Genomic DNA, 14037 nt, shown 5'->3' on the forward strand with positions numbered 1-14037 from the left:
CGGTCCAACAAATATTTCTAGTACCACTCTTAGGGTAATTCTTAGGTGGATGTGAATGGCTAGGGAGGGAATCAAATCGCCATCAATCCGAGCCATCACCTTTCAATGCAACTCTTTCCTCCATTTTTATCTGGAAATAGCAATTAACTCTTGCACACCAAACTCAAAATGCGGAACCGTCTCGATGGTACGGTGAAAAGCGTCGTGCAGAAGCTGTCAATTACGTAATGCCTTAAATTTATCTAAAAATGTCGCCTGGCATGGGAATCCGTACTGTAAATTTGGGCTTGAAATCTTGAGTATTGGTATTTTTATAGTACTTTTTCTGGTCACAAACCCAAGGAAACTGTTGGAAAGACGTCAGCCTGGAAATTGACAGTGACCAGACCGACCGATTCCCTATAGATATGTTTGGCGCGGATCGTCACATAAGACAGCTGACTCAAATTTGCGGAGCCCATTTGTCCGCCATAGTATCAGGGTGACCAATTTAGGGTTAAACGATGTCTCATGTGGGCTTATGTCAAGGGATTGAAGCCCCATTCCTGAAGATTTGAAATCAATTCTACGACCTAAAAAATGAAAAATATTAGAGAAATATAATCCTCTATCATAGCATCAGGGTTAGGCAAGAAGACACTGCAACTGATAATGACTAATGACCACCATACTTATGTTTTGTTTCGACCAGTCACTCTTCAGTTTACATGAACGAAACGTATGTATGTACGGAATGATTAGGTTTGCCAAGATGGGCCAAATCAGGTCATATTGGGCGAATTTCACACGCCATATCCTACATGTCAGAACTCCTGGCCATTGTCAAATTCAAAAGTCATTGAAATGATTCGAGCTGAACAAATGCGACTAATCAGTAACCAATTGTATTTTGGTCATCTCATACGGCATCCTGCAATTCCCTGACTAAATGCCCGAACATTTGACTCGACATTCCATCCCCTTTAGACCCTTTCCCGTTATTGTCGAATCAAGCAGCTGATGTTGAGTGGAGCAGTAAACACCACAGAGTCAAGACCCAGCCTACTAGTCCATGCTATCCTCAGTTCGTCAGTCGAACTTGTGATGGAAGGCCAGCCAAGGGAGAGCAGTGCATGCCTGTTCCTCGTCCCCTTTCTCCGCTCTTCAGTTGTGTGCACGCCTAGAAGGTCGTGAGCTGGCTGGCTCTTGGGACGGACATGGTCTGGCCTTTTTCAAGCCTTAACGCCAGTCTGACTTTCCTCGCTCGATCTTGTGGTCGTCTTGTGGCTTGAAGCCATCCGATCCCTCTCATGCACAACCTGAGGGGGCTCTTTTCATAAACCTGCAGAGATAAACAGATCAAGTGGGGCTCATTAAAAACCAGGCCCTGAGTTTGGGTGGGTGAGCCTTCGATCGGAATGGGCGGCCCTCATCGATTTTGGGGCTGACTCGATCCACCCTGGCTCCCCCTGTGCCTCCGCCCTCTGTCTCTCAATCCGAGCCTCCCACCCGAGCCGAGCCCGCCCTTCGGGTCTCCGGTCGATCCCATGCCCCTTCGGGGGCGACCCCTACGGCCCTTGCGGCCGCTTTGAGCCCCGTGACCCCGTTGCGGCCGGGTTGTTTGACCTTGAGCGGCGAGCGTGAGAGCGAGGAGGTGTATAAGATCTCACCGGAAAAGGAGCTGCGGCCTTTGTCGAGTTCCGGGGGCGTGTTGGTGGACTGCGGCTCACTGACCGAGCTTCATTCTTCTCAACAGGTGAGCGAGGTGGAGATCATCTCCCTGTTGGGCGAGGAGTTGCCCCGCTATCAACTGCGGGCCGATTACCTGACCCAGTTCAGCGGGTATGAGCATTCGGACTTTGTGATCCAGACGCCGGTGTTGAACGCGGCCGAATCGGAGCGGGTGAGCGGCTTGACCCCCGAGCAGGCCCAGGCCACGCTGGACTACTTTGTGACGTGCGGGGACCGCTTGTCGCAAATGACCAAGACTTATCATGACGTGGAGGCGGTCACGCGACTTCTCGAGGAGAAGGAGAAGGACCTGGAACTGGCCGCCAAGATCGGGCAGGAGCTTCTGGAACGCAACCGCTTCCTCGAAGAGAAGGTAAGCCACGCCCACTTGGATTCTATGTTTAATTTTTTCTACGGCTTGATTTGTTTGTTGGGAATCAGTGTCTCGCGATTAGTTCAGGCTTGAATAATTTTTTAATTTAGATGATATAATATGTAGAGGACACACAGGTCATTTCGTTTCTGGTTCGGTTTCAGCTTGAAAGGGCTTGGTTGAATGTAATGAATGACTATGTTATTTGTCACCAATCAGTTGGTACCTCAATGTTTGAAGTTGATGTAATGAATATAGGGTTTAGATATCAAGTTCAATGGTGCTTTGATAGATTAGGTTCAAATGAAGAAGAGTAGAACATCGGCTTGCTAAAAGGTCATCAAAATATGAAGATTTACAAATTTGAACTCGGAAATGATTAAATGACTGCCATAGAATTTTGTCAATCTGCGCCGTTAAGAAATTGTTTATTGGAACCGTGTCACCCAATCGAAGGACACTTTGTTTCCCCTTATGTCATACGTTTGACCTTTTGAGGCGCCATCGTGCTGGTTGATTCATTTCCTGCCCAAAATATCCCGTGGCCCGTTGGCATTTCCCTTCAAAACCCCTTCAATACCCCTCCAAATCGAAGACATCAATGAGTAAACATATTTTGGCACAGATCCGACCCAACGCCTCTACTTTCAATGATTATGGAGCTTGTTATAGCCAATCCAATGAAATGAACTCGAAACTTTTTGAGCCCTCCACTCTGAACCAGTTCTAAGAAGTCAACTTCTGTTTGTAGCCCAGATGTGTGTTTTTGTGAGTGGATGCATTCGTTTCCGAGCTTGTTCTCGCTGAACGACATTCCTCGGTTGAACTTTAACGCATGTAAATAATGTAAATTTACCTCAACACGTCCTCGAACTAAATTGCCTGTCCGTACATAAGGAGAAGAATATACCGGGACAACTTCAATCCATTATAGATGATTGACCGACGAGTGGCAAATCCCAACCTAGGTTTTTGTTTCATGTTTCCTCTGATTGGGAAGCCTTTTCTAGCGCTCTTTCTTGCTTTGATCGAATCTGATTGATTATGTGATTCGTCCACTTGTAGAACCAATCTGAACGTACTTTGCACCCCTCACAATCAGTCCTTGAGTTCATATGTCTAGATAGACATGTCGTCTAGTCCATAGGGTAAACTTGGAACAATGCGCAAGACATCGACAGATGTCTTCGTATTCATACCGTCAAACGGTTTGGAGTAAAAGTAAACTTCTTTCGCTCCTTGAAAATAGTTCTGAATGGCGAGCTCGAAATTAGAGAATGAATAAATGGGAATTTGGTTTGCCTTTGTTCACGTTGAAAGAGCGTGGTTGATTTATCCTCTGAAGGGCTCTGTCGGTTCTGTAGGCTCTGTCATTTGTCAAATATTCTAATCTATTTAGGCTCCTTTGTAGCTTGTAACAATCAAAAAGAGATGCCTGGGCATTACTTAAATTGGAGGGTGTGAGCCGTTCCTTCACGATTTGGAGCCTTGAATGAAAAGATATCCGTTTCTCGTCGTCCAATCGAAGTTCCGAAATCAATGTGAAGAATAAATTGCAGCCAAGCATATCTATTATCGTTTGTAAAACATCCTAATAAAAGATTTTTTTTTGCGTCAGGAAACGGAGATTATTTCTATGATCATATAAATAAAGTAGGCATCTTGGATTTCGCTCAAGTGACGATTCGTTCCAAATGTTTTCTTCGTCATCGCCTACTTGCATTGACATCGATCTGAATGGCCTGTTTTCAGGTGTTTCAACTCGAGGCTCACATTGCTCAAAACAACGAGCTGATCACGCAACTGCGGCATGATCTCCAGATCAAGACCGACCTATTGCGGGTGTACGATGCGGATGCGGCCGACCTGGACGAGGCATCGCCCCTCGAGATCCGCAATGTCAGTGTGGATCTCCTCCAGCGAAAGATCCAGGAAATGCAGGAGGAGAACAAGAAACTCCACGAAGAGGCCACTGAGGTAGGATACATTCGCTACTACATAACACATACTAGAGCATTGGGAGAAGAAGATAGGTTGATGGTGGGATAATTTCACGTTTAGCAATCAATTACGCCAAGCCACGAAGAAGTATGTCAGGTTCTTTTGTGTCTTGATGGAGGGTGGTGATGTCTCTGTTTTCTCATTGTTCGTCAATGCTTGAGATCGCGACCACAGGGGTAAATGCCGAAAAGAGAGAGAGACACTCGGAACACATAAACAGGCCCTTTAAAGAAGACAATTTTTGGTGAGAGAGTCAAGTCAGTCAGTCGGTGAGTCAGTGGAAGGGTAATTTGTGTTTGTGAAGTCCATACTTTTCTGGTAAATAATTGATGCCATTGAGGCGCGGATTGGATTGATTCAATGTTAAACCATTCATCAATGGATTGGTACATCTCTCCTCGAAAGTATGACTGAATTTCCCGAATTACTTGAGTTGCAAAACACTGAATCTAGTTTTGTCTTGATCCCTTCAACAAAGTATGGCTTCTTGGTCTTACCGCTCTCTCAAGTTACGAGAATTGGATTCACATACACATAACCTGCAATAAACGTGAGATGCCAGGAGGCAATTAAGATGAGACAAGATTGTATTGAAGAAGAGCCCTTTTTAACCCCTTATCTCATTAATCTTTGTCGTACAAAAATTGGATGTGTGTGTCGAAACGTTCATGCTAATGATGAGCGAACGAGAGACAATTTGGTTCGCAAGCGTTTTCAACGATCTGATCGCCAGTCTAGATACGACATCGTGTAATACCCCTGTACACTAAACAGAGCTACTAAATTTGCGCAAGCCCCTCATATTGTCATGGAAACTTACCCACGAGATTGCATCCCCTAATGACTACCTTCTCGTACTACTACGAGCATATAGCTAGGAGGAACTAACGAGCACCTTCAGTGATCGACTCGTGGGATGATGCAAAATGAGCCGATTTCACGACCTACTCGAAATATTCGTTTGAAAATGCGTCGCGTTTCATACTTGAAGAAGAATTAGACTGAACCCACTTTTTTCTGTCGGGATGAATCTCCTTGCCTGAAAGCGGGACATGTCTAAAACATTCAAACTAAACCGCATCAGGTCTAGGTAGATAAGCTGTCCTAACATCGTAATTTCACCCCCTTTGTTTCGATTCACCTGGCAAAAGAGACAAATACCATTTCCTGGTTAGACCCTTTTTACCGAAAGCACGTGCAATTCATTAAAGACAAGTTCTGTCGTTGATGATGCAGTTAAAGATGCAGTCCAATTTGGTGGCTTTTAATTGAATGGTTATTGCCAAGTTATGACATCAAGACCAGCTTTTGAGACACTCATTGAATTGTTCCAGTTGGCCAAAGAAGCCATTGAGGTTGAGGAAAAGGAAGAGAAATTGGTCAGCGAAGCCGTGAAGCATTTGAGCGATGCCAACGTGCGGATCTCTCATCTCTCGGAAGAGTTCACTTGTAAAGTGGATGAGAGCAGGAAACAAAAGGAGGAAATCACCCATCTCCTCGCCAAGGTAAGCCCCCTCCATTCATTTCACACATTCGCTTGTCCACGCCCTCATAATCCAGCAGCCAGCATCCAGCGACGTCGGACTAGTGAGTTGGGCTCCAAAAGGGTTGGGATGATGATGGCTGATCGATGGAACCAATCCAACCATTCATTCATGGATTGCAATCCATGACGATCGACAGAACCGTCATTCCCTCCACAATCCACAGCTTTGTAAACCCCCCCCTGTTTCCGATGGTCTCCCCTCATCAAAACGGCGTGACCAAATCGTCATGAATGACATTCCTCGTCCATGAGAGGCATCATCATTTAGCGACAAATTGTTAACTTGTTTTGTTTTCTACAAGAACTTGAAGTAAATTGCTCCAAATTGGAAGTAGGGTGTATTCGACCTTAAAAGCCCTCGTAGTTCTTCATTATTTACAACCTCCTGTCATGACAAACACAAAGACAAAATGGGTGCTCGCATGGCACGTTGGTCGGCAGTTTTGGTCTCGCTTGATGAGATATATCCTGTTCACGAAATTGGTCCGCGACCTTAACAGCGAAAAAAAGTGTGTCGGTTTCACTTGTTCTGTTCCTTTCCACGTTCCTAATTCAATGGGGTTGTTGTCGTTTAGGTGTGCGATATGCAATCCAAAGTCAAGCTCTACTCAAGAGACAATGAGGAATTGCGAACCTCATTGTGTGCCTACAAAGAGACCCAAGAAGAGTTGACCTCCGAGTTGACCGACTTCAAGGAGAAATATCGGGAGGTGGTGGATTTGCTTCACGACGCCCAAGATGAGCTCAAAAAGAGCCGGAAACGGACCTATCCTGGATTGGGACAGCATTCCTTGCCCGGGATGTTCACTTCTGGGGGTCAAAACGAACAGTCGGGAGAGGATGGAACCAGTAAGTATAGTAGGTACAAGAATTGATGAGCCGCTATGAATGCATGATACTTGAGTGTGCGTGGGAAACCGAGCAAGTAATTGGCAAATATTTGGAGGCCCAGTTCAATTGCGGTAGAGCTAGTTAATTCGTACGTTGTGCTTTGTTTGCCTTGTCGACCAATGATGAAGAGAAGCATATTTGATGCAGAGTTGTGGTTGGAAGTAACTGACAGGTGTCTTGGATGAGAGACAAAGGATTGGATGGCGATCACTGATCACTGTCCTGGCTAGTGCTCTGTGTCACAAGAGCATTACGCATTGAACCACTGAGTGAGTGAGTAGCGGTAGAGTTTTTGCAAGAAAAAGTGAAAACTCGATACCCAACATTGAACACATGTTCGATTGGTGCTAACTTTGTGCCACTCTTAGCGCACACATGCCGTTGACCACTGATGGCGATGATGATGATGATGATGATGATAGTGATGACATCATCATGTTCGTCCTCATAATGCACACCACACCGTGATCTCAAGGGCCAAAAACGTTTGTTTATGCTTTTTTGTGCCTAGTTTTTAGAGGAGAAAATGTGTCTGGATTTTTTTCTATGCAACAGACTTTTGAATCGTAAGAAGGATGAGAGCTCCTTTGAAATTTTTGTCTAAACAAGAGGAGGACAAATAGGACAGTCGTATGATTCATCTGAAGGCGAATAGGATTATGGGGGATTTTTTGACAGACTCGCTGACTGAGATGTGGGATCGGTCTTGGATGGCGAATTTCGATTGAATTTGCAGGAAGCAACTATTTTGTATCAATGCTTGATTTTATCAGCATGCTGGTCTAGAATGCAATCGCTATTTGTTGAAATATCTCTCGTTTTGATGCATTTTATGAATCCAACTAGAAAGAGCAACTTTGGCCTCTTCCTTGTATCCAAATAGGAAGTGTTTAGTTTAGCAGTCGCTTGAGGTAGATCAACTAGTTGAAAGCAGATACTGGAAAAAACGTAGATCCATTTGTTGAATGTAACCAAAACTCTTAATATCAACGTCTTAGCGGCCAAAAACCTGCAAGTAAAAGGTAGCATGGCTTGTATTGAATGATAACCAGGCCACCGCAAAGTTATGCAACATGTATGTCATATAGCCTTTTTTTCATCCTTTTTGTTAGTTCGGCAGGTTTGTCTTTGCGTTAATCTTTTTTTTTGCTCTTTTTGAAAAACTATACCCTACTTTTGTGATTGTTTGGCCCTCACCGAATCATTTTTAACCAAACCCTAATGATAACATATGGTTATATTCCCACCTAGTGGACAAAAGCGGAGAATCATAGGTTGTCGTCCCTTTTCTCAGATAATGAGTTGTTTTCACCCCCGTCTACATACACGTTAGAATGAAATTTCCTTGGCATTGCCATCATCATCATCAAATCGTGTCTGCTGCACGTTCATGTTGAGCTTCCAACAATTTTGTTAGGTGCCCAAATAAAAGCAACAGTCATGTTTACACGACGAGATCACGATTTGTTGAATTTCATCCGTCTTGGTCACATTCACGATTCTTGTAGTATATGTACGTACATGCTCTTTGGAACATGAAGTGGTTGCTTTTTCAACACATTGAAGTACCCTTTATGCTCAAGATGATTGTAGAAAGAGAAATGTGGCACGTAATGATGCGGAAGAAATCGTAGACTGTTTTGTCTGCTTCTTTTGGAATATCTAGGTAGCTCAAAGGAGTAATTTAGTATGCACGCTTTGAGCAAATGGAGCAAATGCCTGATCATTCTTCGTTGCCAGATCGTAATCATTGTTGATCTTTTACAATCTCAACATTGCTTCCGAAGATGCCAAATCCTGGTACTTTGGACAAAGATACTGATACGTTTCTTGGCACTCGTGTGCTTTGTGTTATTAATCCGCTCTCATGGTTGAACTTCAGATTGACCATTTAAGGTCTACAATTGAAAGAAGCAATTGTTCTCCTTCACTTCCATCCACCCAAACATTGAGAAGGCCAACCACATGCAGTCGTTCTCAAAAGAAAATATCGTCAGGGTGTATCAAAAAGAGAACTAATGTCTTTAGAAAAGATTGGTCTGCATCCACTGAGAAATCTCACACATTCCAAGGTGTTTGTGAACCATGAACATGTGCTAAAAAATCGTCGAGCAACACTAACAGGGTGTGGATACGAGGATCAAGCAATGCCAATAGAATGGGGCTATTGGCTTCCGACTGATGAACACTCGGTACGGAATATAACTTGCAGTTCTCAGGTGCAAAAATAGCGTAACGTTGAAAGTCTCCGAAAATCGAGTCAGTCGGTTTTGGTCAGATATCAGGGGTTCCCAAAGGCACTTTCTGATCTCGAGCATTGCGGTCGATACGAGTGTTAAATGAGAGTACCCGAGCCAATTGGAGGCTCAATTTTGCATTCTTGCACATATCACGAGATCCTGCGGAGTCTGAATTGAAGCTAAAACTGTCTTCTCGACACATTCTTCGAAGTTGAATGTCAAAAATATGTTCAGAACAAATGCTTTGGCTGAGATGAAATCTTTCGTAGACACCGTAAAGTAAGTAGTAACTGATGTATCTACGGCATAAGAGGTGCCAAATGGGGGTAACAGGAAATCCGCTTTTAGTCAGCCAGTCTGTCTTTCTGCTGAAAATGAATCTTTTGAGTGAGACGTTCCTCCTTGTCATTGAAAAACGCCTCTTAGTAACCTCGACCGAGTTGAATTCTTGAGTGCTTGCCAAAGAATTGCAGCCTCTATCCCAAAGTTGAAACATCAGCTTGATGTCAATTTTAAAAGTGTTTTAAGTTTTGATGAATGAAGCTCAAGGGTAGGGAAGTCAATGGACGATCTGAGAACGTTTTTCGGATAAATCCGAGCAACGGAAGGTTACTTTTGATGGGAACTTGTGGGCAACTTGAGCTGATAATTGAATGTCTGTCTTGATTGTAACTTGGTTGATGGAAAAGGTCGTTGAAATAGATTCGATGCGATGGTTTAAGATGGATGGCCTCCTCATGAAATCGAAGCAATCCATCAGTAAATATCAAGAACATTTGCCGTTTTCCGGATCTCTGTCTCCGTTTATTTGGACAAGAACAAAAAGAAAGAATTCCTTGCCAAAGCATTTCGTTAAGTAGACCTGTCAGAGTTTGCCAAAAAAAAAATAACATTGTCTTGAGATTTCTATCAAGGATGAAAAGCATTGTTTGTCTGAGCGCTTATGTGATAAAAGAGAAGAACAAAGCTCTAAAAACTAAACAGAGTTTTGATTGAAATCTAGTTGCCTTATTGTCTTCTCGTGAGTTTTTGTTTTGGCACGTACTTTTTTCATTCATAAAATTGAAACAAAGAATGGAACAGAAAACGTTTCTTGCACTAGCTAGTAGCCTTTAAGCGCAATATCAATTGTGTTGTCAAATTTTTACACGGTTTCAGGGAGATGCGTGGTTTAGCGAATAATTTTATTCGTTGGTAAAAGTTAACCAATTATCACCATGTAGGAATCATAAACGCTTTTGGGAATTTAAAACAATTAAGAATTTACTTATCTTTACGTTAACAGAAGAACTGATCCAAGAACAAATAAGAGCTGGTACGTCTAACTTGCCATTGGATAAGGACTGTTTTGAAAATTTGCTCAAGAATTAGTCATTTGACATTCCAAAGTTATATCAAAAGATGTAAGCACACAGCAAAATGGTGCAAACAAATGCTTTTTTAATCCCTGTCTAGAAGAGTTTTAACGATCTACAATTATCACCTTGCTTCAAGACAATATACCAAATCAGCACGGACTCTATGACTGTCTATAGTAAAACGTAAATGACTGAACACACTTTCTTTCTTCCCATTTCAGAAGAATCGTCATTGCTCTCGGAAATCCATTCCTCCCTTCGGTCTTCCAAGCGAAACTCGAAAAAAGCCTCGCGCCAAAGTTCAAAACTTGATTCGGCCTCGGATTTTTCGGACAGTGACCTCGATTCCAGACGGTTCAAGGGTCGATCATCGAATGCGGGCATGTTCGGCTCGACCTTCGACACTTTCCGCATTGCCACTGCCAACAGTAAAATGGTACATGGGGGTGGACCCGGGGAGCTTGAATCTGTCCCCGTTACCTTGGGATATAATCCAGGACAGGGAAGCTCGTTGGACAAGGAGTACTTCTTTGAGTCCTACACCGTGTCGCGTGATAATACCGCCTCACCAGATTTCATGGACCTCGAATTCCGCTATGGGGAGCTCAATCCCGACGATTTGGACGACGGGGACGATATTCCCATAGGTGGGATGGCCGAAAATTACGTCGCATCCGGGACAGCGGAAGCTCAAATTCCCACCCTTGGAGGTCATCCGGGAATCGGTAGTCTTCCAGGCTTGGGTTCGGTCCCTAGCTTCGGTCATCTCGGCCATCCTGGACCCCAACGAGGTCACCAAGCTCCTTTCTCAATGGGTGTTATGAGCGAAGGCGTGTACTCCAACGACAGGGATGATCCCAATGAGAGGGAAGAATCCTCAAACGTACTTCGGGTCAAAACCGTGGGTGAGCTGTCAGTGCCTCAACTAGAGATGGATGCCTTGGCATCTCCTTTAGGATCCGTTCCAAGCTTGAGTCGGGACCAATCTGAACCGCCTCCCTTCGGTCTTATGCCCCTTGGAGGCGAGCCTTCGACTATCCCCTTGGGACCCCTTGGATCGATACCCGGTGGCGGGGGATTTGCACCCTCTGCTGGAGGATTAGGATCTCTTCCGTTTGGAACCGTCCCAAGTGGTGCTCGAGTGGGTGGTTCCATGGCGGTAGATACATTTGGGGCGTCTTCATTGCCCGGACAATTCATGAACTATGATTCCAGTGGCGGGTCACGCCTTTGCTTGACCAGAGATTCTGGTGTGACGTCAAGTGACTTTTCAGATGCCCACGGTCGCTTTTCGGCCATCGGGGATCGACAGGACAATCCTGGTGATGGCATGTCAGATGATGGGCGTGGCTCCAACTTGATGGGAATGGAAGACTCCGAATTCCGGGGTGGTTACCTGAAGGATGATGTTGACGATATGGCTGAACTCAAATTTAGTGGCGATAGTAGCTCAATAGGTGGTGGTGAGCTCGATAGTGTTCTCAAGTCCTTGAACCCTGAGGAGGTGGAGAGGCGAAGGCGGCAATTAAGTCGAACCTACAGGTATGCCAAGATCAAGCATAGGTAAAGAAATTCAACCAACTCGTTAATCACGTGTCTGATCCCTTTTCCTTGCAGTTATGACTTAGGATCTGATGGATTCGAAAGTCCGGGCTCGTCCCTCTTTGGTAAACCCGGGTTCAACTTCCTTCCCTATGGCGTCCGAACCCCCGATAGTATCATGTCGACCGGTTCTCGTGACCTCATGGGCTCAGGTGGAGGATCTTTCGGATATTATGGAGCCGGTTGGCGATTGCCCGACAAGCTCCGGATCGTCAAACCTCTGGAGGGCTCATTAACCTTGCACAACTGGCAACGACTCGCCCGCCCACATTTGGGGAACATTCTCGAGGAGCGAGAAGGCGTGGCCATGCGAGGAGCACTTCCATCGGTCTTCTCCAGGAGTGAAGACTCGGATTTTGATCCACTTCTCCTGGCTCAGGACAAGAATCTACCGCAAATTGGTCCAAAACCAGATACCTGGACGTTGGACACGATCACCAATTGCACTGTGCTTCATCCGGACGAGACCTCGGCCCACACCCAATTAACTTCCACCTATGGGGGCGCTCAAATGTCCAGCGGCTTTGGCCACCAATCCAGACCTTCAACGGCATTCTCATCGCGGTGTTCGAGCCGCATGTCCAGTCGGAGACAATCCATATCAGAATCGGGTTGGCGGCGAAGTGGCACTCTCACCTGTTCCAGTAACATCGGATTAGCCAAGGTACTCAACGAGCGCTCGATCACCGGGTATCTCAGTGACAGCACGCTCAGACTCGACCGCAGTGGGGTGTACAATGAAGCTGCATCCATCGTGAGTCTCACGCCCAGTGTCATCTCGACGCCTACAGGTGTGCGATCATTCTCCCCCACGGGCACGCCCCTCAACTCGCCTACACACACGCCTCCGGGTACACCTCCTAATGAGCTGGAAGGAAGTGAGAACGGGTTTGTTCTGGGCTTCTTTGCCAGTTTGAGGAGCGCCCTCTACGGGGAGCAGAAGAAAGAGGTCCACACCCTCCGACATCAGCGCAAACGGAAACAACTCAAGAAACTGGGCATCCTGGAGCGAGTGGCAGAGGTGGGAGTGGAGAACTTGCTGAGCAGCTCTCCCGTCCCATCCCATCTGAGTGGAGGGAGTCGGGACTCTTCTATGTCACGAGAAGACTCCTTGAGTAGAACAATCTCAGATTTCGACCTTCGCTTCATGACCACTGACATCCAAAGCAGTGAGCTAGTGGATGTCGAGCCCGGTTCACTCACGCTTTCGCGGCCCAAAAAGAAGCCTTTGCCGCCCAACCACCGCGAATCTACTCCTGATCCTTTCATGTTGACCTCGAGGGGTGCCATGTCCATTCCCGGTCTCCAGAGCCCGTGTAACATCAGCTCGATCTATGGCTCGACCACGCACAATGTGGTGGGTGGTCGTGGTCCAGGGCGTGTGATTGCCAGTCCAGGGGATCGGAGGGGTGCCGTGTTTCCGGGATTAGGAGTACCAGGTCAACCAGGAACCGGGGCACTCCTGAAATCTGCCTCAGGCAAACCGGCTGAACGCATGGATCTTGGGTCAGTTCCAACGAGCTCTTGCTCAGGAGGCATTTACCAAGATACAAGTGACGGTGGGTTCATTGGGAGCATCACGTCCATGTTTTTCGGACGGAAAGGAGGCTTACTTTGAGCCCAGAGACAGTTATCCAATAGTTTATCGTCGAGTCGTAGTTTGTGAAGAAGAGGGTATAATACAAAGACAACACACATAACACACATTCAAACACGGGATGGAGATTACTATGTCATGATCAGTATGCCTTATGGAAAGTGCTGCGGCCGTGTCGAACGGCGTGTGAGGAGAACGAAGAAGAAAGATTTGACTCTCCTTATGAACAGGGCTGTGGTTCTTTTGTTTTTTCTTATGTCGAATCGGATTGTTTGGTAATTATTTTGAATGTTCCTAGCGCATCTTTTAATATTGCTTGTGACTAGTAAGGAGTTGAATGCGCCCAATTCTCGGCACCGCCTGTTTCATTTGTCATTGGTCTGTTGACTATCTCGCTCTTCATTTGTCGCTTCCCCGTTTTTGAAACGATCAATATTAAATCAATATTTTTTTTTCGCTCAATCCGTTCGTTTTGAAATTTGCTATGTCCTCGCTCCCCATTGTCAAGCCAGAAATTAACCTTGTGCTAAACTACCAATCTCTGCTTTAGAAGTGCTCATCCTACAACCATGTTTTGAATTAATTCAACTGATGGACTGGATGAATCTAGTCGACCGAAATTGTGAGAATACGTGATGAACGAATCAGTAAAATTTACAAAAATAAAGAGATATTCACATTAAACCAAGTTGTATCTTAATCGCTCAATGTTGGCGCGG

At 45.3% G+C, this 14037-nt stretch overlaps 1 protein-coding gene and 1 long non-coding RNA gene across 2 annotated transcripts; one reads left to right on the forward strand and one right to left on the reverse strand.

The window, feature by feature from the left end:
• Nucleotides 1-1392: 1392 nt before the first annotated feature.
• LOC131884734 (trafficking kinesin-binding protein milt-like) lies at nt 1393-14002 on the forward strand. The gene is made up of 6 exons (XM_059232634.1): nt 1393-2083; nt 3836-4060; nt 5419-5589; nt 6206-6479; nt 10341-11661; nt 11737-14002. The coding sequence occupies exons 1-6, from the start codon at nt 1958-1960 to the stop codon at nt 13337-13339; spliced, it is 3720 nt and encodes a 1239-aa protein (XP_059088617.1). The 5' UTR covers nt 1393-1957; the 3' UTR covers nt 13340-14002.
• Nucleotides 3951-5096, reverse strand: LOC131884980 (uncharacterized). Its single transcript, XR_009373775.1, has 3 exons — nt 4396-5096; nt 4156-4307; nt 3951-4091 (listed from the first exon to the last, which is right to left on the reverse strand). It is a non-coding gene; the product is annotated as an uncharacterized LOC131884980 (long non-coding RNA).
• Nucleotides 14003-14037: the final 35 nt, after the last annotated feature.

The sequence above is a fragment of the Tigriopus californicus genome, chromosome 1, assembly GCF_007210705.1.
Source record: "Tigriopus californicus strain San Diego chromosome 1, Tcal_SD_v2.1, whole genome shotgun sequence".
Classification (NCBI taxonomy): Eukaryota; Metazoa; Arthropoda; class Copepoda; order Harpacticoida; family Harpacticidae; genus Tigriopus; species Tigriopus californicus.